The sequence below is a fragment of the Pseudonaja textilis genome, chromosome 3 (assembly GCF_049901715.1).
Source record: "Pseudonaja textilis isolate UNSWEBS1 chromosome 3, rPseTex1.2, whole genome shotgun sequence".
In the NCBI taxonomy this organism is placed as follows: Eukaryota; Metazoa; Chordata; class Lepidosauria; order Squamata; family Elapidae; genus Pseudonaja; species Pseudonaja textilis.
Genome location: NC_141992.1, coordinates 161,827,110 through 161,855,059, shown reverse-complemented (window position 1 = coordinate 161,855,059; position 27,950 = coordinate 161,827,110). Strand labels below are relative to the sequence as shown.

At 35.9% G+C, this 27,950-nt stretch overlaps 2 protein-coding genes across 6 annotated transcripts in view; one reads left to right on the top strand and one right to left on the bottom strand.

The window, feature by feature from the left end:
- The first annotated feature begins 753 nt into the window (after positions 1 to 753).
- On the top strand, positions 754 to 15,463 carry LOC113435627 (DGAT1/2-independent enzyme synthesizing storage lipids-like). 5 transcript variants are annotated; one of them, XM_087931256.1, is made up of 7 exons: positions 754 to 844; positions 2,533 to 2,856; positions 6,048 to 6,212; positions 8,404 to 8,597; positions 9,247 to 9,310; positions 11,344 to 11,483; positions 13,615 to 15,463. In XM_087931256.1, exons 2-7 carry the CDS (start codon positions 2,538 to 2,540, stop codon positions 13,720 to 13,722), a joined length of 990 nt encoding a protein of 329 aa, XP_087787382.1. In that variant the 5' UTR covers positions 754 to 844; positions 2,533 to 2,537; the 3' UTR covers positions 13,723 to 15,463. The 5 variants fall into 5 exon arrangements, with proteins under 5 accessions (XP_087787382.1, XP_087787384.1, XP_087787383.1 ...); XM_087931258.1 differs by having other exon boundaries at positions 754 to 1,067; positions 2,533 to 2,691; XM_087931257.1 differs by having other exon boundaries at positions 754 to 1,067; positions 11,410 to 11,483.
- A 1,650-nt stretch (positions 15,464 to 17,113) lies between these two features.
- Positions 17,114 to 27,950, bottom strand: part of XKR4 (XK related 4) — an 88,726-nt gene continuing 77,889 nt past the window's right edge. The window contains exon 3 of the mRNA XM_026699189.2: positions 17,114 to 26,090. Coding sequence (XP_026554974.1) covers positions 25,144 to 26,090 — 947 coding nt within the window. The 3' untranslated portion in view covers positions 17,114 to 25,143. The remainder of the gene's footprint in view (positions 26,091 to 27,950) is intronic.

The following is a 27,950-nucleotide window of genomic DNA, read 5'->3' as shown; positions in this document are numbered from 1 at the left end:
TATGTCGAGATGCATCTAATGTCGAATTCTTTGCATAGTTGAAATTGTAGTGTAAATTATAGTAATCTTTCTATCCCATATTTCATCCCATAGTCGTAGAGGCAGTGGGTAGAGCTGCTACCACGAGGCTTATATGTTCAGGCAAGAGTGAAACAAACCTCCCCCAACCCACCAAGGGTCAATTCAGTGACCAATCAGGGTTACAGATGTCACCACATGACATGTACTACATTTCCCAGGATATCTTAACTACATTTACCATGATGCATTCCCTTAAGGGACAGCTCTCAATTCCTAACTATCCCAAATCCCATTAACTCTAAACTGTCTGGACAGCACATATTTTACGGATGCTTCTTTTTTCCCCCCTGCAAGCTTCCAACAAGCTAAGTCAGTGGGGGAACAGGTAGGAAGTAGAAAATACCTCTCTACTTATTTTGCTCTCCCACGTTATTCTATAGACCCGTTTAGAGTAAAAACGTCTTAAACGATGACCCAACGAAACTGAAATTAGGATGGCAACGTGATTTGATTATGGAATTACAGTTAACACATTGGCTGAGTGAGGCTGCGATCGCACAACTCTTTTAGCTAAAATAGGCCGGCTGATTCAAAGTCTTGTGCACAAGGCGATTACAGATCAGGCAAAATACTTAATTCGTTAATCGCAGTTCGAGTTCACGGATTGGCGGGTTCAGGCAACACGATTTGGCATGCTGTCATTTCATCTGTGAACTAACGGGGCGGCGCCAACAACTTTGCAGAAACAAACAACCAGAATGAGGAAAACCGGTATGCTGCTGGAGAAAGGCGAGATATCAGGGTTATTCGTTCATTTAATTAGGTCAGACTTAAGGCTGCTTTCACTCCGCCCCCGCCCCGCTTTGTAGAAAAACAATAAGTTTCTTACGTTCTGCTTATGGTGGTGAAGCGAAGCCTTGGAGGCGCTATAGGGTAAGAGGCGTGAGGAAGAGAAGCTCGGGTCTTTCGGAGGGCGAAACGTTTGCGGCCTTTGAAAGAGAGCGAGGGACTCGGACGGGCCAGTCTTCCTGGATGGACTGGACCAGGTTAGTGAATGCCGGCCGGTGTGGGGGACAGCACTGGCGTTGGGTTGTTTTCGGCTGACCGGCGGCGGCTCTGTGACCAAAGCCTTTTCCACACCCTCTTGATTCCCGCGGAGCTCCGGACCTTTCCCTGTCCGTCTGTCCTGAAGCTCTTCTCTGTGGTTCCCTACTCCCCGGTCAGAAGAAAATCCTGCCGATACAACCTGACGGGAGGCGGCTCTGCTTCTTGAAGGCTCCCAGGAAAATTCGTTGTAAAGGCGAGAGTCCCGGGGGTGTTCTTCCCCTGCCTCTGGCAGAGTAATCCTTCGGATGCCGGTGTGAAGAAACGGTCATTTTCAAAGCTTTCCAGGCCTTACTTTTGGTAGGATCAAAGGAAAAACAATAGAAGCCCCTTCTCCTTTTCAGCTCATCCCGGCTTTAATATTAAAATGTGAATCTACTCCTTTTCAGGACAGATAAAGCTGGGGAAAAATTAGTACCGGATAGGTTTTTGAAGGAGAAGCTACACCTGATCATCTTTCTTTCTCGAAATTAAGCATATTCATAAACCAGCTGTTACCCTCCTGATATGTTGCCAGATTACTTTTTCCCAGTGAGCAGGACCAGCCAGTAATCTCAGATGTTCTGGTGGACCTTTGAATCAGTCATGACTCCTCCTAATTGCATCTATCAGAAGGAATCTTATAGCTTCCTGCTCCATGCAAAAATTCCTCAAAGAATTCCTGACAGGTAGCAATCCAGCCTCTGTCCAAACACATGCCAACCATAAACAAAGGTGTTATTTATAGTTTTCTGCAGATCATAACCGACCTTGTCTGATGTTGCCTCTGATAGACTGTAGCCCACAAAAAATTATATGGTAATTGGAAATTAAGGTGCCTCAGGTTTTTTTGTGGTTTTGCTGCAAAGCGGCAACCTTAACAATATATCACCAATTCAGTCTCCTTTTGAGTGGTTTACAGCTTTGCCTTGCGTGAATTGAAGTTTTGCATGCATACATGCATTTTTTTAAAAGCGATGTTCTTACCTTTGTAGGGGTATGGAGTTTACTTTTTATATAGTATTCTGGATGTTACAAGAAAGCTTTACACAAAATATTTTAGAAAACTTTGTACTCTACTCAGTAGCACATGAAATTAGAATCAAGAGCTAAGCAAATATGTCAAAATCCCAAATTAATTTTTTTCTCAGGTAAGAATAGCTTGGCAATGACTGCAATTAATATTGCAGTTGTTTACAATGGAAGACAGCAATTCTATATTCACTTGCCTGGAATTTTTTTTATTAAATTGTATTATATTTAATCTAGCTCAGTTTTCAAGCTATGTACATAGGTTTGCCCTATTGTGTTCTCACTCGTGAAAAATGTCTGACGGTTCAAATGAAGAGTTGAAAATGAAATTAACAGAGCAAGTATATGGCAGTCAAAAATTTTAAATTTCTTTATGTTTTTATTTTCTTTTTAAAGAGAACATGATAATCCAAAAAGAATTCCGTGATGCAGAGCAGATATCAACATCCTATTTAGGATGCCTGCTTTATTTATTAGAAGAATGGACTGGAGTAGAACGATTGGAAGAATACCTGAATTACCTGATCACATGCCTCCTTGTACTACTACTTATAGGTTTTCTACTTCCATTGGTTATTTTCCTTTTCTTTTTTATTGGTGCTATTTTAGTCTATATTTACAAAATAAAGACATACCTAAATGAAGGTTTGAATGATTTCCCAAATGATATAAGACAATTGTTGGCAACTGCATGGTATGTTCATGCAAGAATATGGAATGGTAAGCATCCTACCATTCTTCTTATGCATGAGAGTTGTGAACTAAATTATCCTCACACTTAAGGGCAAATATTAAGTCAATGGGTAATTTAATTGTGCTTATTTCCATTTTCCTGGAATTTTGAAAGTATTGCTTTTAGTGTCATATTATTTTATATTGTTCTGAATTTTAATGTTTGGGGAATGCTTACTTTGTATATAATATAGACTTACCGTTTCTCAATATTATCCTTCAGTTAATTGGTTCTACAGTTCTCATCAGTGTAATTAGCTGGGATGAATAGGAATTCTTAAACATGATATATTCTTAAACATGATTATATTCTTAAACCTTCCTTTTTTTTATTTTCACCACTTGTACATTATTCAATTAACAATGTTCCATAAGGTTAATAATGCAAAGTTAAAAATGTGCTTTATCTCTATGTTGATTAATGGATGATATTTCTGAATTCCAAGTTTCCAGGGATTCTGTGGTGTTTTTGTATTTGGCTTCTTCTGGCATGGTCATAATTTTCCAGTTGAAATTATGGTTGAGCCTGCCCATGTGTTATGGGATTAAGGAATTTTCATCACAACTTCTGATTGCTGGTTGTTCGTGGATATGCTCTGTGAGTTTCCTGCCTTCTGTCTTACATAGTGGCTGTTACAATCTTCCTACTGTATGTTGCGGGTTCCTGATTTTTCTTCTTGGGTACTGGGTCTTTGATTTGCCTGAGATGTTTTCAGAGCTTTAGTTTAGTTTAGTTTACTTTATTGTCATTGCACATCGTACAATGAAACCAAACACCATCTTCAGTGTACATCATGACCATGAAAATAAACACAAACACACATCCTTCACCCTTCACACATTGAACCAGAAACCCCCAACACTGCACTATACGGCATAATTCAAAAGAGCTACTGCCCTGGGATAGAAGCTGTTTTTCAGCCTATTTATCCTTCTTTTTATTATTGTGTACCGTCTGCCAGATGGTAATAGTTCAAAAAAAGGGTTCCCAGTATGAGATGGATCTTTGAGAATGTTTTGAACTTTCTTAAGGCAGCGGGAGCTATAAAGCTCTTCCAAAGAGGGGAGAGGTCAACCAATGATCTTCTGGGCAATGACATTAACCCTCTGGAGTGCTGTCCTATCTGCCACTGTGCAATTGGCAAACCATACAGAGGTACAGTAAGTTAAAATGCTCTCTGTGGTGCAGCGGTAGAAGGTCACCGGCAGTTTCTCATTCAGTTGTTTTCTGAGAAGTCTCAGGTAGTATAATCTCTTCCGGGCCCTTTTGACCAGGGCTGCAATGTGGGCACCCCAGGTCAGGTCCTCTTTTAGGGTAACACCCAGAAACTTAAAACTGACCACTTGCTCCACTCAGTTTCCATTGATAAGCAAGGCCTGGATGTATGATCTGTTCCTTCTATAATCCACTATAAGCTCCTTGGTCTTATTAGTGTTGAGGACCAAGTTATTGTCTCCACACCACAAAAGCAACTGGTCCACCTCATCTTGGTAGGCAGACTCATCCCCCCTGGAGATAAGTCCCACCACTGTTGTATCATCTGCAAATTTAGCAATAGTTTTACTAGCATGAGTGGGAATGCAGTCATGCAAATAAAGGCTATAGAGTAAGGGACTCAACATGCAACCCTGTGGTGTACTAGTGTTAAGAATAAGGGCTGATTTAGTTGGCTTGTATGCTATAGTGATACCATTTTGTACAATAATCGGTTGGCTGTGTATCAGATAGTTATCTATATGGTAGATTTATCCTTTTGATAGTTTGTGCTAATTGTGCTGCAAAAGTTTGAGTGGCCAGGCAGTTTTTGATGAAGTTATGTGGGTATCCATTTTGTTGCAAAACACTGTATAGGTGGTCTGCTTTCTTTTTTGGGGGGTCTTCTGAGTTGCTGCAATGCATTTACACTCATGTGAATAATGTTTTTATGAAGCTTAGCTTGTGGGAAGTTGAGTTGTTTAATAATGGAACACTTGTTGAGTGCAGGTTGTTTCTAGGTTGATTTTTATTTCTAATTTGCCTCTGCTGTTGAGGATATGCAGAAAGGATAGTACGGTTGTTTTTTGTGAATTGTATTCCTTTAAAAGTGTGGTTGATTGTTTCACGTGACTTCCCTAATTGTTACTTTTTTATTATGACAAAGGTGTCATACTGTTCTTCTTTTGTGATTTGACCTTTCTTATTTAAGTATCTGGGAAGATACTGGAAAAGATAATTAAAAAACAATCTGCCAACCTCTAGAAACAAGTAAAGTAATAACTAGCAGTCAGCACGGGTTTATTAAAAACAGATCATGCCAAACCAATCTTATTTCATTCTTCAACACAGTTACTAAATTACTAGACCAGCAAAATACTGTGGACATTATATATTTAGATTTCAGCAAGGCATTCGACAAAGTAGACCACAACCTACTTCTTAGTAAGCTAGAAAAAAGTGGAATAGATAGCACCACCACTAGATGGACTCACAACTGGCTGATAAACCATACTCAACAAGTAGTCCTTAATGGGTCTAGGTCTACATGGAGGGAAGTAAGCAGTGGGGTGCCACAAGGTTCTGTCTTAGGCCCAGCACTCTTCAATATCTTCATTAACGACTTAGATGAGGGAATAGAAGGGGAACTTACCAAATTTGCAGATGATACTAAGCTGGCAGGAATAGCTAACACCCAAGAAGATCGGCTGAAGATCCAGATGGATCTTGACAGACTAGAACACTGGACTAAATGACCTACAAGGTCCCTTCCAACTCTGATTATCTGCTATCTGTTAAGTCATTGATTATTCTCTTGACTGCATTGTCTAGTTTCTGTATTGGGTTGGTGCTTACTAAAATGTAGGGTTTTTTTTTTGTCCTCCACTAATTCCTTGGCTCTTTGTATATATTGTGTTCTGTCCACAATAACCATGATTCAGCATTTGTGTGCTGTGAGAATGGTAATGGTTTGGTCCTGCTTTAGTTTTTTAATTTTTAGGGCTGCCTTCTGCTTTCAGTTGGTTCTGATTCTGGATTCTTTGTTTTCTGGTCTATGGTATGATTGTATGTTTTATATTTTCTTGGGTCTCTGTGGCAATTCCTAGAGTTTTAAATGTACCTGTAATCATGTGATTCATAATTTTAATATCTGAATAATTTTTGTTATTCAAATACTAGTCTTAAATGTTTCTGTCCATAATAGGTTATGAGATGCATGGCCTGGAAAAATTACCAGATGGACCAGCACTGATTATTCATTATCATGGACCAACTTTCTTAGACATCTTGTACTTGTCGGTCTTTATTTTTATCAGGAAGAAAAAACTCATCCACATAGTTGCTGATCATTCTATCTTTTCAATCCCAGGTAATTGTTTTGAAAAAATGAACATAATTATTTGTACATCTTATTTAATGTGTAGGTAAGGATGAATAGATAGGTATTGAGATATATATTGAAAAACTCCAGTAAACTAAATTGTTTTCTTCTTTTCAATAACAATGCATTCTGCTATTAATTAGTCAAGTATTCTGGTACATTAAACTTAATTTCTTATCTTGAAGCCTTATTTAGCTGCACTATATTAAAAAGAAAAGTGGATTTCTGTGTAACTTAATGTATACCATTGTACTGGCTTTTTGACTGTCACAATATAAAAAATGGTGTTGAGACAAAGAAAAGTGTAAAGGATAAAAAGATGACTAGGGGACTGAAGGGTAAAACATACAAAGAACAATTGCAGGAATAAGATATGTCTGAAAAAAAGGACTAAGAGGTGACAAGATTTGAGGGCTGTCACAAGGGGATCAATCTATTCTCCAGAGTACCTGAAGACATGACAAAAAGCAATATAAGGGAACTAATCAAGGATAGAAACAACTTAGAACTAAGAAGAAATTTCCTGACAATTAGAACAATTAATCAGTGTAACGACTTGCTTTCAGTAGTTGTGAGTATTCTAACACTGGAGGTTTTTAAGAAGAGATTGGACAACCATTTGTCTGAAACTGTATAGGTTTTCCTGCTTGAGTGAGAGTTTGGACTAGAAGACCTGCAACTTCCCTTCCAACTCTGTTATTCTGTTATTGTATTTCAACTTATGTGGTGGTCTCTCATGGAAAAGATGAGACACAAGCGAGTGTTCTCGGGATGAGAGCCCAGAGCAAATTCTCCCAAAAGTGCTCCCTTTTATTGAGATTTTTAGCATAGCAAGTATAGTCACAATGTGGATTACAATAATTAGATATAGTACAGACTTGTTTACAGTTGTCTGAGCTGCTTGATTGTTTATAGTGTTTGTTCTTAATTTCCTTATACTATCTCAGTGACCTTTAAGCAAGCATGTATGTATAAGGTCTTAGACTAATCATTACCCAATTCCCAAGTCAAAGTTTATTTCCACAAACTTACTTATCACACAGTCTTTTGCAGCTACAGTCTAGTTAAATTTTTTCCAATGTAGTAAAGCAGTTGTAAAGAACAACGTCTCTTGACCACATCACTTAGCAAGAGCAATCCAGTCAGTCATGATTATTGTTCTAACCCCAAGGTATGAACATCATTAAGTGGGAAATGGGGGGAGTTGAAACTAAGCAGCACAGGGCTCTTGCAGGAGTGATATAAGATGGGAGTGGGTGCAGTGCTATGCCAGCATAGGCCATGCAAGATTTGGGGGAGGGGGACAGACTGCAGTGTGATTGAGCTCTGGTCTGCCAGGGAGAGGGCATGAAATGTATGTGTACGAGTCCAGGAAGGTTGAGAAAAGATGTGGGATATGTGTTCCATGTGTTCAACTGCAGGAAAGCTAAGAAAAGAGCACATGATTGTGTTTATGCAAGCGCCAGACTAAGAAAAGAGCACATGATGTGTTTATGCAAACGCCAGGAGTTGTAAGAAAGAGGGGTGTATAGGAAAGAGAGTGTGGGGTACATGTCAATGCACACTGGCCAGAGAAAAGGTGTTTTGTGTGTGTGTGTGTGTGAGTGTGTGTGAGCACGGGGGTGGGGCTGGAACGGAGGACATTGGAGATTGCAAGTGACAAAAGGAAAAGTAAGGTGTGGTCCGTGCAACTTTCGCTGCCAGCTTTCCATTGACTTTGCTCCTGGGAAGTCATGAAAATGTTGGACATCACATAAGCCAGGGATGTCTGTGTAAATTCTCAGTCATCTAGGTTCCACATAACCATGGGATAAACTTGGGATGGTGCAACTGGTCATCAGTGCTAGCTAGCTGCCAAGTGCCTGAATTTTATTTTGGTGACACTGCAACAGCCAGAAATTTGAAGACCTATTGTACATTAATTCTTTTGGTGCCATCATAACTTCAAATAACTACTGAACAAATGGTGTAGCTCAAGGTATACTGTAATGGAAAGTATAAGTATAGAATTGATAATTTGCTACAAATATGGGAAAATGTAGTTTTCTTGTGGGTTTCTCATTATTTACATCTACTTTGTTATTCACTGTTTGCTCCATGTTTCTCTGGCTATAATGACTATGGAGAGATCATAATTTTATACCAATGTAATCTTACAATGGTTTCTAATGAATTTCAGGTGTAAAATTAATATCTGATGTATTACAATTTATGCCTGGATCTCAAGAAGAATGTAGAAAAGTATTAGAGAATGGAGAATTGTTGATGATTTCACCAGGGGGAGTACGGGAAGCACTATTCAGTGATGAAAATTACACTATTATATGGAGAAATCGTAAAGGATTTGCTCAAGTGGCCATTGATGCGAAAGTGGTAAATATTGTATTGGTATAATAGGATAATGTTATAACTATTTTTGTGTGCTATGCTTAGAAATATAGTCTATGACTAATGGAGCCTGCCCATCATGGTCATAAATCCTGATGGCCGTAAAATAAGTCAGCCACATGACCCACCTGATTTTGTTACCTTTTTTGAGGCAATTTTAAGTTACCTGTAAAGTGACTGCCACAGCTATTAAGTGAACACAATGGCTGTTAAGTGAACCAGTAGTTCACTATTGGTGTAGAGGAGAAAAATATGCAAGTCTCAGACTATAGTCTTTTTCTGCTTTAAAAAATCTGGGATATCAGGTTTCACTTTTATTCTTTTTAAAAACAATTCCCATGAATTTTCAGAAACTGCAATGAAACATGTTTCTTGAACACATTAATTTCTTTCTTGATTTGGCATGCTTTTTTACCTAAACAATTTTAATTTACATTTTAATCACTTAATGCATGATTTAAAAAAGAAACAAAAACAGTTCATGTCATTTTTCAAAAGTTTTTCTGAAATGTTCTCCAACTTTTATGTATGATACTTCTGCAGGCCACAAAAAGCAGATACTTCTGAGGGAAGTAAATTAAGGGAAATACCGTAAATTCTTAATGTATATTTTGATCACTCTTGTTTTTTTCAGCCCATCATTCCTATATTCACACAGAATATTCGGGAAAATATTAGAATAATTGGAGGACAAATAAGTAAGCAACTTCATATTAAATCATCTTTGATTACATTTTGTTCCTTCTGATCAGAGCTTGTTTTGGCTACATTTCTTGCCGGTACTGGTGGACATGATTTTTATTAACATATTCTAATATATAAATAAATTGGTCTGTTCTATAAAAGAAACCATTATTTCTTTTATATTTTATCTTTGTCTCACAGCTCAAAGCAACATACCTGGATTTCCTCTGTTTTTATTTCCAGATTAATAGTATTGTGGAATATAAGAATCTATCTCAATCCAGAGTTGCCAGCAATCTACATGAAAGACAGACCTAAATTTAAGTACTCCAGATGAATTAAATTCATCTCATTAACCTGCACTACATTACAGTGTGGGCATGTAGAATTTTTAACATTTTTTTTGAGGTTTGATATTTCTCCTTTGAGAGATTATTGTTTGAAAAAAAAACATTGAAAACTCAAAGCCAGGTTAGTATAGTAAAGGTGCTTAACTAGAATCTGGGACATTATGAGATGTAGTATTCTCTTCTTTTCATCCTTACAACTGATTATGGGGATGCTGCAGTGTCCCCCCTTTCTCCCCCTCTAGAATGTGTTCTAGAGATACCAAGAGAGGAACAGCTTGCTCTCAATCTATGGAGCTTCCACAAGTGGCTTATGGTAAAAGGTAATAGCAATGAATGTGGGAAGAACATGTGGAATCCCAAGGGGTGACTCAGGGTTGGAGAAGGCCTTGGGGATGCCCAAAGTAGGTGGGCCTGTACCTGCATTGTACCTTCAATCTCTCCCAACCCTGATGCACCCCAGTCTCCACTTCAAAACCCATACATTCATTTAAGGAATGACATACATTCATTTAATTCATTTAAGGGATGACTTGTCATTTACTTGAGGCAGTTCATTTAACATTTATATTGATATCTGGCCCTAATTGTCAAACTCCATTGCATTCATAACTCAAGAATTAGTTGACTTATCTTTACATTATTCCATTTCTTTAGCTTCATTTGTGACTTTTGCTTCCTTATTTGTTCAGTATCATGAACCAGTCCTTTTAGGTTAAACTAGAGATGATGTCTTCCATGAAGACCACTTTCAAAATTGTTTCAGACCATTCCACATCAATATAATAATTAATTACAAGCACTGCTTCTCATTGCAGTTACTTCTGTTCTGATCTCTACCCATTTCACTAGTTTTTTAGCTTATTATCTTTTAGCTTGGCATCTGTTCTGACCCAAACCTTGTTCCAAGGAAACAAACATGAAACAGAGGTAACAGACAAACCTTTTAATGATTCTTTATGAATTCCATTCCTTCACGGTTAAAAGGCTGTTTCAAATTATCTCTGATAAGAACGAGCCTTGCCAAGGATATGCAAGGCTGCCAAGAATATTAGATAAAGTTACTAAAAAATATTTCAAACACAAAGGCAAACACAAACACCAACCAAGATCTTCTGAACGTCCACAAGGCTTGAGTGCAAAAACTTTTTTTCTTCCTGCAAATAACTCTGGTTTCTCAGCTGGCTTTTATCTCTTAAGGGAGGGGCCATTACCTTGCAGCTTTACTCCCGAGTCGCCCGTGCTGCTGCAGCTGTAGCTGCTCTTTCCTGTGAGCAGCCCTGTGTGTATGCACACTGGGCACAGGCTCCTCGGGGACCTCTTCATCACTGCTGCCAGCCTCCGCAATCTCCGAAGGCAGCATTCCACTCCCTGATGGTCCTGGCTCCATCCCTGCATCACATGCAGGCCCCTAATCTGAGTCCTCACTCTCTGAGACCTCAGTCATCCACACCTGCTGCTGGTGAACCACAACAGGATCCTTTAACAGTTTTTCTAATCTGCCATGCAACTTTAAATTCCTAATGCAGAACTGAAGATGACACTGGAAGCACGCAAATAATTCCGAGGTGTTCAGATTTGTGTCAGGAAATAACTTTATACAAATTTGTGAATGCTCAGATTGTTTAAAATGAATAAGTGAGTTAAAATACATAATTGTACTTGCTATCCTATTAACCCCTCTTTTTTCAATTAATCAGAATTATTAAGACTGATATATGAGTATCTTCGTTTTCCAATATTTCCTTTGTATGGAAACTTTCCAGTTAAACTGCAGGCATATTTTGGAGATCCTATTCCATATGATCCAAACATAACAGCAGAAGAATTGGCCAAAAAAGTAAGATTTTCCTTTCAAAGTATTAATAGATTGATCTATTAATTGGGCTAAGATAAAGACTCCTGGATGAATTGCTGAGATACTTTCAGTGGTATATTATATCAATGGATGTTCAGAGAACATTTTTGTGACTTAAATTATGGATCAAAACATGCAAATTGTGATTGGCATAAACAGTACCAAAATGATGGAATTGATTGAAAATGAAGCTGAATGAAAGATTAGAGAATTTCTGTCAATATCAACTGATTGGTTTTCTGGGTAAAGTTCCCAAATTACAAGACATTCTTGTGTTTTATTCACTATTTATGTTGCAGCAGTATTTTCCAGTCCTTTTTAATTTCCGCATGCAGTTGTTTTTTAAATGCTTGATACACATCTCTTTTTAGTATAAATATTTAGATACTGAGTTTAAACATTCTTTAATGAATTGATTCTGAACTATTTGGAATTATTTTTGTTTTGGAAGGTAGCATACAAATTAAAAAGTACAAAACAAACATATAGTATATTTTACAGTTCAGTCATATAAAAACCAAAGATACACTAAGATGGTTTACATAGCAGAAAAAATCTTTCTATAGGCCAAAGAATAAAGTATCAGTTATCAACAGCATGATAATGAAACTCAGCAGTTAAGTGTCATTCAAAAGATATAGAATATAGAAGATAGAATAAAAGGATTGGAAGTGAATTTGCAGGTCTTCTAGTCCAGAGGTCTCCAACCTTGGCAACTTTAAGACTTGTGGACTTCAACTCCTAGCTGGCTGAGGAATTCTGGGAGTTGAAGTCCACAAGTCTTAAAGTTGCCAAAGTTGGAGACTCCTGTTCTAGTCCAACCTCCTGCTGAACAGGAAAATCTTTGCCATTTTGGACAAATGGCTGTACAGTCTCTTTCTGAAAACTTCCAGTGATGGAGCACACGTAATTGCCAAAGGTAAGCCATTCCATTGATTAATTTTTCTCACAGTCAGGAAATTTGACCTTGGTTCTAAGTTTGTTCTTTCTTCAATCATATTATATGTTTCTGCAAACTGTTTTTAAAAAATACAAGTGACACAGAGAGCTGCACATCATTAGGGAAACAATTCAGTGATATTGGAACCATTACAAAAAAGATTCTGTCCCTAATTAATATGACCCTATGGTCATATTAATCTGAAAGTCTCAGAAACTTTCTGATGGACTAGAAGTGAAAGGTCCCACCCTGCTTATAGTTTACTTTTATTGATTTTTTTTTTTGCTAGATTATTGTGTGTCTTTGGTCATTAACACTTTTTTCAGTGAAAATGTGGGAGAGAGTATGAAACTATATGAAGTCTTCTAAAATTAACTGGTTATCTTTCATAGATAAATAACTTGTTATTTTTATCAAGCATGTAAGGTTTAATAGAGAATCATGGGCTAAGAATAGTTTGATCCTAAAGATTTTGCATTGCTCAGTGGAGCTTGGAGTTTCAGAATTCCTTGCCGTTCAGCAAAGGGCAGAGATTCCTTTTTAACAAGCACAAAATCAGACCAGTCCAGGATCAGCATGGCTGAAGCATAGTCCTTCTGTTATTTGATTTTGATTTTGTACTTGATTTATTATTTGATTTTTATATTGACTGTTTCCTAGTATGATTTGATTGTTGATTGTACCCTATGACTATCATTAAGTGTTGTACATTATGATTCTTGATTCTTAATGAATGTATCTTTTCTTTATACTGAGAGTATTTACACCAAGACAAATTCCTTGTGTGTCCAATCACACTTGGCCAATACAGCTCTTCTCTTCTCTTCTCTTCTCTTCTCTTCTCTTCTCTTCTCTTCTCTTCTCTTCTCTTCTCTTCTCTCCTCTCCTCTCCTCTCCTCTCCTCTTTTCTATTCTCTTTTCTCTTCTCTTCTCTTCTCTTCTAGTGCTTAAAGAATTGGTTGTAGGATGAAAACTAATTTTCATACACAGAGTTCTGTATATTTTGAATTTGTGTGGATTTGGTAATTTCAGGGTTAAATTATTGAATGTCTGGTTAATATTATACTGTAGTTTGAAAATAATTCATTATTGCTTTTGATTTTAAATGTAATTTACCATTGGATGATGGAATCATAATGGATTTTTATTTCTTACCCCTTGTTCTCGTCACAGACGAAGAATGCACTACAGTGTTTAATAGATAAGCATCAGAAAATACCAGGAAATGTATGGAGAGCTTTAATGGAACGAGTTGCAACAGAGAAACAAGACAATGAATAACTTTGGCAAATCATTGTGAAGAATTTTTGAATGATATTTTAATTGTAATGTATTATTTATGAATTGCTATAATACTTTTTTATTTCCTGTACAAATGTATAATTTTATTAAAAGGTAGGCTTTAAAAACCATTGTTACATGTATGACTCAGGAAAGTACAAGTAGTCCTTGACTTATAACAATTGTGCTCAAAATTTCCATTGCTAATCAAGGGAGTTATTAAGTGAGTTTTGCTCTATTTTAGTATCTTTTTGCCAGATTTGTTAACTCAATCACTGCAGTTGTTAAGTAAATCACATGATCCTGTTGACTTTCCTTGTTGGAACCTGGCTGGAAAGGTTACAATAGTGATCACATGATTCCAGGGCACTGCAATTTTCATAAATTTCATGCCAGTTGCTATGCAACCAAATTTTGATCACGTGACTATGATCATAAGTGTGAAAAATGGTCATGTTACTTTTTATGTGCTTCTATAACTTTGAACATTCACTAAAAGAATTATTGCAAGCTATGGATTACCTGTAAATCTTTTAATATAGGTACAACTGTTTTTTACAAACATAAAACTATAGTTTAAAAAGCACAATCCTGATTTGGAATAAGATATAAAATTTATTTTTTAGGATTTTTGAAAGTGTATGAAATTTATAGCTTATTTCTAGTATGTAAGCTTTAACTGTTTCATACTAAATTTGATATTTTTCTTAAAATTTGGATTTCTTTTCTGTTCCATGCATTCTCCAATGTAGTAGAGGTTGTCTTTGATTTCTCTATCAAATCAAGCTTATATTATTTTTTTTATGAAAAGTACTTAAATTGGATTAATTGGATTGTACTTAGAAGGAAGTTTGGGTAGACTTATCATTTTAATTCACGATATACCTGGACTCTGTAATCCCTTGGTTTGGCGTAGGGTTAAGGCAACTGAATCAAGCTGAGCATTTATTGCCCAGATGCCCTTTGTAATGCCTACATGGAGTATGCAGCATATATTTTCTCTTTGAGCCCTGATAGAGAAACATCTGTCACTGCCTAGAATTGAACTCCCAACCTTCCAGGTGGCAGACGAGGGTCCTCACTTTTAGGCGATCACATAGCCCTTTTTAAATATCTTTTTAATGTGTTTAATTGCCCTTTAAGACATTAAAAGGAAATTGTACAAAGCAAATTGGTATTGTGATCTTTTGATAATTATCATGGCAAACTGTACCCAGGAAATAGTCACTATTGTAATGATTTGTGCAAAGTGTTAAAAAGATAGAGCAGAAATCCAACAGGTAAAGAAGAGACCAATACTTACATTTAGGAAAACAGTTTCTGTTCATTTAAATTAATAGCTTTTTTAACGTTATGTTATTGCAAAATGTATGGCTTTACATTAAAGTTATTTTTAATTTCATTTGTTGTTTATTTTCCTTCATGATGATTAGTCAATGTTTAGATTATTAAAAAGTAAAGTATTTGTAAGGCACTTCCAGGAGTGAACTAGGAAACTGACAAATATCTTGAGATCAGGGTTATGGTTACTGCTGGATATTTTTTTCTGAGTAACACTTTTAAATCACTTAAATTATAGTAACACTGAAATGTTGTTTTATTTTTTGTTTTATTTACAAATATATTTTAATTGCATTATTTCATATTGTTTTCTTTAGTTCTATATCATGTGATGTAAAATATCTATTGAATAAAACTGAAGTAACAACTAGAAAATATCTCCTACATATTAAATTAGTAATTAAATTACTTTGTGCTTTCTATTGTTCTTAGTGGTTTTTTTTCTTGAATACCATGTTCATTGAAGAAAAAGACCATACAGATAAAACTATCAAATGGAAGCAAGCAAGAGTCACTTGAAACAAGATAGACGATAAATGAAATAAATAAACAGAAACAATAATATACAGAATTTATATGTTTTCAGTAGTATTAAATACTAGGACTTGAGCCTCCAAAAGACACTTTAGCAATAGTGAGATGTCACTTCTAAATGTAAAGACATTAAAAAGTCACATTTTCTGAAAACTTCAAATGGCTGCTTTAAAAGCTTTTTCCAATTGTCTCTGTGTGCCAGAGGAAGTTTTTTTGGGGGTGGATAAAAGTTTGAAAGATTCGCACCATATCTTCTGGAAGACATTGCTCCTTCAGTGCTTTAATGGATAGAACAATAATACTTTAGTAGAAACTATGACTATCTAAACCTTGCCAGAACTTATAAAAGTGATGGGAAATGTCAGAGCTATCAGAGCCATCACACAGAACAAAGTACCATGCTTCCCACTTTGATTCTAGCCAGGCCAGGTATATTTTGAGTGGGGTCTGAGTGAATGTGTGAGAGAGACTGTAAAGCCTCTCTCACACTGAATGTTGAACACTGAATGTTGTAATCTGCATTTGCTTTGTATTCTGAATTTCTAGATAATAAGAACAAAAAGAACTAATAGCACAGAGGCTTTAAGAACCTTCTTCATCTTTTTTTCCATGTGGCACATGGACAGCAGGGATAGACTAAACCTGCTGCAAACCTTATAAGAACATTACTTTGTTATTTGGTCATGGACACAAGAACAGGCAGCATCATTTATTAGTTTAGTCACTGCCGTGTCTATGGTATAAGTGTAAGCACAGTTTGGGCAGACTGACACCTCAAAGAACAATGTATCTCGCCAACAAAATAGCAGTAAAATGTATGTTATTGGAATGTTACAGCTTAAAAGTGGAATTACCAAATAGTATTTCAGGATGTAATTAAGTCTGCCATACTTTCTTATCCAGATATTCTTTCACAGATTGTAACAATGGGAAAGATGCATTTCATCATCTCTATTTTGAAGAATTCCTTTGGCAGAAAATGTGTCCCTAAGCCAATAAAAAATGAGCGCCAGGTGCAGCCAGAACTTTGCTTGAAAGAGTCTCATGTATCCCAAAGAGAACAAAGTTATGAGGACTCCCCTAGTGTGGAGTGACCTAAAGATCAAAATACAATATGCACATTGTTGTAAATATTGCACTCATATACAGGTCCTTGGTTATCAAATATATATATATATATATATATATATTTGTTTTCTGAGGTTCTCGCGGGTATTTGTATGTGGATCTTTGGTTGTTCGGGTTTTTCTTACGCGGGAGAAAACCCGAACAACCAAAGATAGATAGATAGATGGATATATATATATATATACACACACACACACACACACACACACACACACACACATACATATACATACATACACATACACACACACACACACACACTGTATTTATTATTGCATATTTAACTAAAATGAGGCATTTGTCATGGTACCACAAGAGGTGGTTGGAAGTTCCTAGAACGAAAAAAGTTATCTAGTTGTCCCCGTTAGGAGCTAGGAAAATCTGCCTACCAAGAGCTAAAGTGTGTGGTGAGGTAAATATATTCACGCAATCAAAACTGCTGATGCAATCAATTATGTATAAATAAATGTGAGGGGACACAGCGAGTGCTTGTTTTGAGACTTTAACCTCAGAGCTGATTTCTTTACTTCTGCACAGAAATAAACATTTTTATATGTTCCCATCCACCTTTGTGTGATTATTGGCTAACTCGTACCAGGTGAAATGAACCAACCAGCTTTGGGCTGGGCCAACGTTGTGGTAAAAAGACTCCATAGTGTCAGTAAAATGACCACAGTGTACTTTATTTAATGATTTGGTACTTCTTGTTGCAATAAAATAAAAAAAATCTACAAAATCCAAATATATAAAATTTTTCAAGTTTTCTTTTAAAGTTTTACAAGAAAAATCAAGTTGTATTCAAAGAAATGTTTAAGTATGAATTTCATTTCATCACAAATTGTAACTTACTTAACAGACCAAAAGAACTATGGTACTGTAGTACACCAAATACTTCACACACTGTGTTCTTTACTATAGCACATTTAACCACTGTCAGTGAAAGGCAATGGTCTCTAGCCAATCAAGACACTCTTCACAATCAGGACTCAAAAGGAATGTTTGTATACATGGAGTCTTGAATATAGGTATTTACAGGAAGGATTTCTGTTCCATTATCTATTTGAGTCTTCATTTCAAACGAAATACCAAGTACATTTGTACAATGTTTACAGGTCATAGCACAAGCACTGTCATGAATATCATTCAACTCAAGTCACTGTGCTTGAGGGAAATATATCTACATGGTTCCCATAAACATAAAGATGATCTGATAATGGTAACTATTGAGTAAAAGCACAGTTACAATTAGCACAATCTGCTTAAAATGCAACAGTTTACAACAGGAGCTGAGAAATTATTGGTCATTTTCTACTCTGCAAAGGGTAACTTTTCATTACTTTTTCCTGGTATTTCTTATAAATAGATTACTGATACGGGATAAACAAAGTGAGGGGAAAACCTTAATTTATAAATAGGAAAAATACAACTCTTAAGACAAAGTAAGCATATACAAGCAGCTTATATGAGTTGGTTCCTTGATATTTCAACTGCATGTCATAGACTCACACTCCTAAATCAGCTATATGGATACTGAGCTGGACATCAAAATCTAGTAATCCAGATGGAGGACACAGTGAATTCTGATACCAGCATATTCCTGTTATTTTTTAAAAAGGGAGAAAAGCTGTATGCTTCTGCCACCAAGTGGATGAAAGGTGGTATGATTTTGGGTTTTGCTCAAGTTTTCACTTCAGACCCAGCAATTAGATGCAACCAGTATTTTCTTTCTTATAAAAGATATAAAATAAATACAGAAACTGGTCTGCCTGCAAACATCATCATAAATGCTTCATGGTGAGGAAGAGTATTCCATATTCCTTAATGATCTAGGGTAGGTATTTTCCCTCCTCCAGATTATTCTTTCTAAATACTAATTGGCATAATTTTGAAAAAACATTTTGTTTTCCAAATGTCATAAATTGTAAAAAGAATGAAAATTAAAGCTTACTGAGGTAGTCTACTGTAAAAAAATGCAGATTTTAAACATAGCCAGACAAATAGTGGTATAAGTTTCCAACTCTTGGAAATGTAATTATAAAATGGCTTTGCATTATTAGAACTTCACAAGTAAGCAAAATTAATATATTAAGCCCTGTCTGTTTTCTGCATCTCAAATGTTTTTAACATTTCATAAGAGCCCATCAAGGTCTTGTCGATTTTTCACGTTTCTTGGATGATGCCCTATGCAAACATTTACTATAGATATATTATATTGTTATGGTCCCAAAAGATGTTGTGGTACATGATGCATGTTTTTACAGATATTTTATATCAGTAAAATGCATTATGCCTTTTCAGGTTCTGCCTTGGTTACAGAATCCATAGTTAATGGGAACAGTGACCATACAGATTGAAATTCTAAAGTCTGAAGTTCAATCTATCTAGAAGGCATCATGCCAAACATTGAAATACAAGGTAACAAAAACACAGTACTAGAATAGTGGTTAACATATCAAAATGACACTTCCATTTGAACCAGCAATTGCAAGATAATGCCCATTAAGTAGAGTTTTGGCAGAAATTCCTACACATTTTCCAGAAAAAAAAATATGTGTATGTAATTTACATAGACTTTTACAAGATTACTAATTTTCAGAACAACTCTGTTTCAAAGTGTATTTTGCATTTTTTTCTATCCCTTTCACTCATTAGAATCACTAGGACAAATATTGGGGAGCACTGCATAGGGAGGATGAAGTTTTTTTTTTTCTTTTCAGAAAAAAATAAATTCAGTTTTTCTTGTTGAAACAAAACAAAACAAAACAAACTTTCAGTTCATTTTCCATCTTACTGCATTTTCCTTAATTTCTTCCATTCTATATTCTGGACTTGGTAGTGGTCAGCTTCAGCTCTTGTCTTTGAGGATTCTGCTATGTCTCCCCTCATATTAGCCCTTGACTGTTAGGAACGCCAACATAGATAAGCCATTAAGCAGCAATAGCAGTGCCATGCATCCCATCAACTCTGAGTAGCAAAGATACTGTCCTTACAAGTTCACACTGCAAAATCATAGCTTCTACCAACTGAAAGCAGCTCTATCACCATGGCCATGCAAAGAACAAGTATGATAATAATGGGCCTATTTGTACTAGAGGATCCAGGAGGGTAATGTAAGCAGTCCTACAAAGTTTATTTATTCATTTATTTTGTTTTAGTTTTTATTATACGTATATACTACTTTTGCTTTAGGAACCTCAAGCCCTTTAGTTTTATTGTCACAATAACTGAGCCCCAAAATCATGAAGAAAGCACAACTAGGTTATGATTCTTATTGTATTTTAACTGGAAGCTTGGGATAAGGGGAACTAATGTCTAAGCAACTTCATGGAAAGCTGCAGTCTATGGTAAACAAACAAACAAAAAACACTTTTGACTTTTGCATACTCTGAAACCTGCTGTAAAAATCCTGGAAACAGAGGCCACCATCACTGTTGGAGAGCAAATGTGGCTTGTTGGTCCTCCATGTGTCTCTGTATATGTTGCATGTAGCAAACTTCAGGTGAGGGACACAGAGGTAGTTCTTGCCAGTGTTTAGTGACAATGCAAAGGGCTGGAGATTAAAGGTCTTAAAGGTTTGCCACTGCCTGCTATCCTTTCACATAGCAGCCAAATAGTGGAAAAGAGCAAACAAATTTCCAAAGATAGCAGAGCAGTCAGATAATGCAACTACTTCTTTGTCAGAGTATTTCAGGAGATAATGCTACCTTCAGGACTAGGACTGAGGTTTTTATGTGTCAATGGAGCCAGAGGTAGATGTGTTAAAGAAAAGAAATGGAGCTGAGGAAGCAAACTGGATGTTGAACCGGCTTGATTTGGAAGGAGCATTTCTGACAAAACCACATTGATGTAGTGATTTGTCTGTAAGAAACGGTACAATTGTACAACTGGATATATACTAAGTAATACAAATAACAGATAGCAGGAAGGCATTGGTCAAATAATGACTGGTTTCCTATCTTCTGCAAACATAGTAAGAAGCCTTTAATTTTATTATTACTTTTAAAAAAAATAATTAAGAAAAATAACCAAAACAAAAATAATTGGTGAAGTGAGATCAGAACTATTGCTGATGCAGGGGGGAATTTAGACAACTTGCCCTTTCATGTAGTTACTGTACCACATGTAAATAGTAGAATGAATGAAAAGATGATATTTTTCTGAAGCTCTAATTAGATAATACCATTTAATGACTACCTTTCTAAGACAGAAAGAAAGAATTACATTTCTATTCATCCCTTTATACTTGTTCATATGATGTAGCAAACTGGGGAAAGTTAAGTTCGCCCCAAACCATTTTAGCATTGGCAGAACAAAAAAGCACCCCAAGGTTGACTCCATGCAAGATGTTAACATCCCTGTCCCAGTCTAGTTAAACAGATTATACAAACAGGACCACTGTATGTCAACATGGTGGCAGCCCAGGAAGGCATATTAGAGTTATGAAACATCCTTTGGCTTGTGGGTCTGCTATTGAGAGCTACTCTCCAAAAGTGGGTGAGGCCAGGATGCAAAATGAACCTTCCTTAGAGGAAGGGGTGGAAGCAAGTAGTCATTTTGCCTCTTTAAAACCCACTAGCCCAAAGTTTAGTCCACTTTGGGAATGGGAAAAAAATGGTAGCAAATTGCATTCTAAGGATAAGGTAATAGGAAAAGTTTGGTCATTTTTCTTTTCTTACTTGTCGGTGGAAAAGAAGGAGGTGCAGGAAGCAGTAAGCCATTGGCTGAGCCTTACATGTTAAAAGATTGCTTAGAATGCACCAGAATTAGTTTTGTGAAAGTTTATATTGCCATTGGTTCCCTTGAAATGAAATAGGAAACATGAAAACGGTAGAATAATAACATTATTCCTGTAAAATTACACCAATTAAATAAGTTCAAGGACATCATGTAAAATAATTATACATCATCATAACACTGAAGCAGAAAAACTGAATCCTGTTTTCAAGAGAGAAGAGTATGTCATGGACTGTATTGTCTACTGTACTGACTCTGCACAGTATTACAACAGAATTATGTATATTAGAATCAAAAAATCAGGTAGGCAACTCCAGCCATATCAAGATAGAATTAATTAAACATTGTGGTATATCAAGAAGGGCCATTCTGTGAATATAAAGGCTCCTTCCTAGCTAAAGAAGAGAAGAGATTGTCTTCATGGAACTCTGAAAATTGTCCATAATGGGGGTAAATTACATTGTAATGAATTATACCTCTGAATTGAAAAATTGTCTTTTACTGTATAAGATAGCTATGACTAAAACATGCAAATATATCTTATGCAGGATCCATTCGTTCAATCTTAAGACATGGAAGACCTCACAAATAAAAACAAAATGTTCATATTCTTTACTATAAAAAACCCAATGAGAAACAAGCATCCTGCTTTTCTATCCAAACATGATGTTCATTACTTTTGAACAAACTTTGCAAAACTCAAACCTCCTCTTCTCTTATACTGTATCTTGTTTCACACATTATAATGGCAGATGCAAAAGACATGCTATGAAAAGAATCACAAATGCAAGACTGTTGATGGAGAGGAGCTTTGCTGAGATTCATGCAGCACATACAGATGAGGTGATCTTTGTGCTGTTAAAGGCTGTCCTCCTTTCACAAAAATATCTTGGAGAACTTTGGTAAAGCTGAAACAATGGATGTCAGGGGCAGGCAAGAGTGTGAGATGACACATTTCATCTTTTCCCCTCCTCTCGCTGTTTTGCACATGCTGCCTCTCCTTTACCCCTAAGCAGCAAGTTTTCAGGAAAAGGATGGACCATTCTTGTCAGATGTTTTCATTTTTGAAACCAGACTGAGGGCCACTTGAAATTAGTAATGGACCAGTATTGCCCAGCCATACGTGTTGAATTTGTATTGAAAGCTTATTGATCCCACAATTTCAACTCGTATGACTATTGAAATAACGAGATGAGTTTTGCCAATATAATTGCATCATGGCTTGAAACAGTGCAAATTCAACATGCCATAATATTAAATAGTTAATTAAATTGAAGTAGGAAATTTTCAATTGGAAGGGAGTACAGGCATATTTACGTAGAGTTATTTTTTGGAGGGAAAGTTGTTTTCAGTCAATACAACTGTACAAAAATCTGTTTCACTATCCGCTTGTTGAAGCTGCTTATATTCATAAACAACTTGCTGACATTTGCAATAGGCGATTATACCGCTGCCTAAGAATAACACAATGAACCATCTCACTTTTTGAAGTTTCTAATATACTGCAGAAACATTATGAAAATAGAGCCTGCCACTATCCAGAGATTAACTGAAGTAAAACGAACAAACTATAATCTCACTAATGAATCTACAAAATTGCACGCTAAACCTAATTATAAATTGGCTTGTTCCAATCTGCAATTCTCCACTGCTGTGGCTTCACCTTCTGAAGTTGTGTTCCCAACAACATTGGAGAATTCCAGATTGGAAAATGCTGATTCATTGTTTAGAGTTCAGCAGAATTCATTATAAAGCATCCACTGTACACACTGCATTAAATCTGAAGCGCTTAACTGAAGTTTTTCATTGTTTTGAAATATTCTGAAGGTAGCAATGGATATTTTCATATTGCATGATATTGTGAAACAAACTAATACAGCATCAAGACTATGCAGTTATATTAATTTACAAAGGACTAGCAGATATAATTATGGACTAATTTTGAAATTTTAAGTTAATAAAGAGAATTACAGGTGAAAAGATTCTGCCTATAAAAGTAACAACTTGCGTACTGAGTTTTTGCTTTACAAAAATATTGACATAATCCATGAGTTATTCCAGTTTGCACCAATTTTTGTTAAAAAAAATACTATCAAATTTTGACTTGCACCTTTAATGCAACCAAAAGCACCATAAGGATACTTTTAACATAAGAAAAGATATTTCTTGGAATCATACCCAGATACCTATTTGCAAAACTAATTTTTGACAGTTAGCTGGTTTGGATATAAGGCTAAAGTGTAGTTTAGCTGTACAAAAGTGAGCCACAGTAAACCTTGGATTTATGTATTTTCCTTCTTTTAATTTACCTATGATGGGAGTACTGAACTTTTAGATTATTTCTGAGTGCATTTTTTATGCATCTTTTGCTTTTCTTTGCTTTTGGTTTATTTTCTTCCTTACTTTTTATTAGCTTGTGTTAACTTTTAACTTGTTTTACAAAATACTAAAATGAAATTTATGTTAATTTTAGTTTTTCTAGCTAATCAAAGACTAGTTTAATGTTATTAATCAGAAATATGTGTAGTTGGAAAAACATTGAACATTAAGCTACACATGAAAATCATTTGTTTTAACTAACCTTAACATGGCAAGTGAAATAGCGCTTCAGCTAGAATAGAAATGGACACTTTTGATCTTATTAGATGTCGTGTCAGTTGACAAGATGGTGGAGTCGCATTAAATCCAAGGCTCACTGAAACACAATTTTGTGAAACTGAAACACATTGTTGTATTATGTCCAAGTACAATGAAAGTGGTTTTATCTCCTTCAAGAAAAACTTGTGCATAAGGTACATTACTGTAGATTACAGTATTTATAAAGTATATACTGTAGTTTATATGCTTACAAACCAGGGAATATTTTTTTGCTTAAACACCATTGACTGTATTTATAGAAAGTACAATGTATTATTTCCTACTTCTTTAGGACATGTCACACATTATCGCTTCTTCAAACCATAATATTATATTAATTTTGTAATTACATGATATTTGGCACTAAAAAGTTATAGCATTCTGTGATGTTTTACTCATATGTAGTAGATTAAAACACCTATTCTCTTTTACTGCTGTTTTGAATGTAATCTTCACAGAAAATTATTAATGCCTTGTTCAGTGTCTCTCATTTGAAAATGTTTCATGATTTACCTATGCAAGATAATTACATTAATTTCTTACATAGAAACTAGAATTCATATAACAGTAACATTGCCTTGTATGAATTTAGTTATTCTGACAATTTTTTCTAAACTGCTGCTTTATTTTGTAAATAAGTATGCAAACATACTCAGCTTAAAATATATGTAGGGATTTATCTAAAAAGGAAAAAAGAAAAGAAAACCCCACTCACTAGTGTTTTGGATGTCACTCATTCAACCCTTCCTGCCTTATTTTTAAATTCTGTATAATGCACTTTAAAATCAGAATAATCAGACTAAGTCTATTTCTCAGTCAAAAATAATGATTCTTTGAGGTTTTTGCATGCTGCTTCTTTTAGGCTTACTGAGATAGACTGTGGTACAGTGGATCAAATGATAATCATGATGGTAGTCAGACTAAGGACACTGCTATAGCTTCCTGATCTGCTGTAGAATGAAATTAAGTTATTGCCACGGCCCTATTATTACCCTTTTATTTGGATGCATCAGAGCCGTTGCACTGAGTTTTCTTTATTCGTTGTATTTATAGTGTTGTTTCATATTCCAATCGCTCCTGTATAAGGGCGTCATCTTTATACTGTAGTCGTGGGGGAGCAGGAGAACATTCAAAAGCTAAAATGGCCTTTCTGAGGCTCCTGTCCAATACATGTCTTTCCCATGCTGGATACCTATTCCTGAACAAATCAATTTTAATGACGGATTCTTCAATCCTTGGTGGTCGGGATGAAGGGGTTGAAGGTGCAGTTGGCCTCACTTGAAAGACAGGTACACACCCATCTCTCTCAGCAAATTTTTGATCCCGGTCACTTGTGACACTCCGATTATTAGAAATAGACCTTAAAGTACTTGATGCTACTTCAGCAGGAAGAGTGAAGGCAGCTACAGTATCCTCACAAGCACAGCTTGGTGACTGCCCAAAGCGTGGTCCATTAGGATGAAAGAAGGCATAGTACATCAGCATAAAAACAATGCCAGTTAAAAAGCTGCTGAACACCACACATAGTGCCGGTATGGCAAATGCATCAGAAATCATAGGAGCCTTGTAAAGATACCAAAGAGCACTCAAGGCGGTGTTTTCCAAAAGGATCACAAAATAGTAAATGAAAAGCCTACAACGTGTTCTTCCCTCCTTGACGTTGAACCAACTAAAGATGTAAATAATTCCAACAACCATGTCAAACACAATCTCTTCCCACTTTGTAATGCAGAATTCTGTTTCACAATGGACAATCCAGAAAGTCATGATACACCAATGAAGGACTATGAAGATCCCAAAGTACAGTTGAAAAACAGAGGCAAAGAGAGCAAAAGTAATCACCCTGGCTGCGATTGTGAAAAAATGCCAACAGAATTGAATAATTACAGCCATGTAGCTGATAGGCTTCTTGTCATCCCGGGAGTCACGAAGAGCTTTTTGATATGAAGCTAGTGCCCATGCCAAGGATACTAGAGATGCTGCTGCAGTAAGACCTACAGGAAAAGGAAGGACAATAAATACAGGACATGCCATTAATGAAGATGGACACTTTTGAAAAAAACATGCATAATCTCATTACACTTCTACTAGAAAGGCCCACATTATGTGCAATCCTGTGTATGTTTTCTTCCAATGGATCTATCAAACCAAGAATTATGCTAGAATATTGCAATATGATAAATAACTTTTTGTAACAGGCATCTAAAGATTCAAGGGAACTTTTAACTATTGAAAATATTTATTTAACAAACATAACTGTAATGAACTGATTAAAACTTACAAGACAAAAAATTATCCTACAGGCAGAAACTGTAGTGGTATATTAGCAGTAAGATAAGACAACAATATTATATAACAGCTTGAAATACACACACAAACACACACACACCTACCTCAATCCCCAAAGACTCAGAATTCAATTAAAGACACACTATGTGCTACCCTTCAACAGATGAATTGTGGGAGAACTAGAACATTTTATGGAAAAAATCTGAAGATTAAGATGAAAATTTGTTTAAAACATTCATATTTCAACATGGGCATAAATTTAGCTAAATTCCCAATTTTGATGGCCTTATTATGACGGTGTTATTAGATTCGATCCATATTCCTTGTTTGCCTACTTGTGCAAGTGAAAAATGCTTTATCTTATAAATTCAAATCCAGTGTCCTAGTGATTCTGGACAATATATTTAATATTTGGTTAATATTTATAAAATCAAAATAATAATGGACTGATATACATATAAAATATATACTGAACACGAACAAACACTTGGAAAGATCTAGTCCAACTTTCTGCTCAATGCAGGAATTCAAGGTAAACAGCCTAATAAATGGTATTTGCCACTTTTCAGGATTGGTGGTTCTACTATTCCTACTGTTGAAGAGTTTTTTCTAATATTCATAGTCATAATCTGCCTTCTTATAACCATTATTTCATGTTATGACTCCCCTTCGAAATTCAACAAACAAAACGGAAAGCAGTCGCTTCACAACTAAATCAAACGTGAAAAAGTCTTAATAAATAACGGCTGACAGAAACCACAGCATAAGTCTTACTCTGTCCGGCAAACCAGTCCTGGCAATAAATCCTCAACCTCAGAGCTCTTTGCTGTAACGTCCTCACTCAAATAGACATTTTGTTCCTGGCGAAAATGCGCCAGCCCAGCTGTGTCCTTTTATACCCATTAAGGCAACGTGCTAATTTACTGACTTGCTCTTCTCATTTGCTTCAGCTGATTTTGCCTTTTCAACCGTTTTCTATTTTTTACATTTAACCACAAATTTTCCAAGTTCTCATCTCCACTAGAAGACTCTCTCAAAACTTCCCTGTCAGCCATTCCCGGCTATTGATCAGATAAAGAACCAGAGGAGATCAAAGGTCCTGACAATTCTAATACATCAGGTCTGTCGTCCTTTGTCACGTCCACCTCCTCATCCTGGTTATCAGTCCAATCAGAAAGCCAGGCTGGTTCAAATTGTTCTGACATAACCTCTTCACTTGAACTCATATCAATCACAGGAGCTGAATCCAAGCCCGGAGCCACAACAATTTCATATTCTCTATTCTTCAATGTATAAGAACAGATTTTATCTTTCTTCTAGAGCATCTTTTCAGGTTTTTGAAGAAAGCATCATTTTGACACCCTCAGCGAGCTTTTTTCAAGGCTAAAACATAAAACCCTTCAGTCTCTTTTTATAGAACTTTGTTTTTAGTATTGATCATTGTTATTTACCATCTCTGAGACTGTTACAATTTCTCTCATTTCCCCTGAAAGTAAAGTACATGAAACCTAACATTACATCCCAGACCAAATCAAAGCAGAATAAGTTAGAATTGTTTGGGAATT

Excerpts from the sequence above, each read along its gene's own strand:
- LOC113435627 (XM_087931256.1), top strand. The coding sequence starts at position 2,538 with ATGATAATCCAAAAAGAATTCCGTGATGCAGAGCAGATATCAACATCC. Across the intron at positions 2,857-6,047 it reads TCATGCAAGAATATGGAATG|GTTATGAGATGCATGGCCTG; the intron begins GTAAGCATCCTA and ends TGTCCATAATAG. Across the intron at positions 9,311-11,343 it reads AATAATTGGAGGACAAATAA|AATTATTAAGACTGATATAT; the intron begins GTAAGCAACTTC and ends TCAATTAATCAG.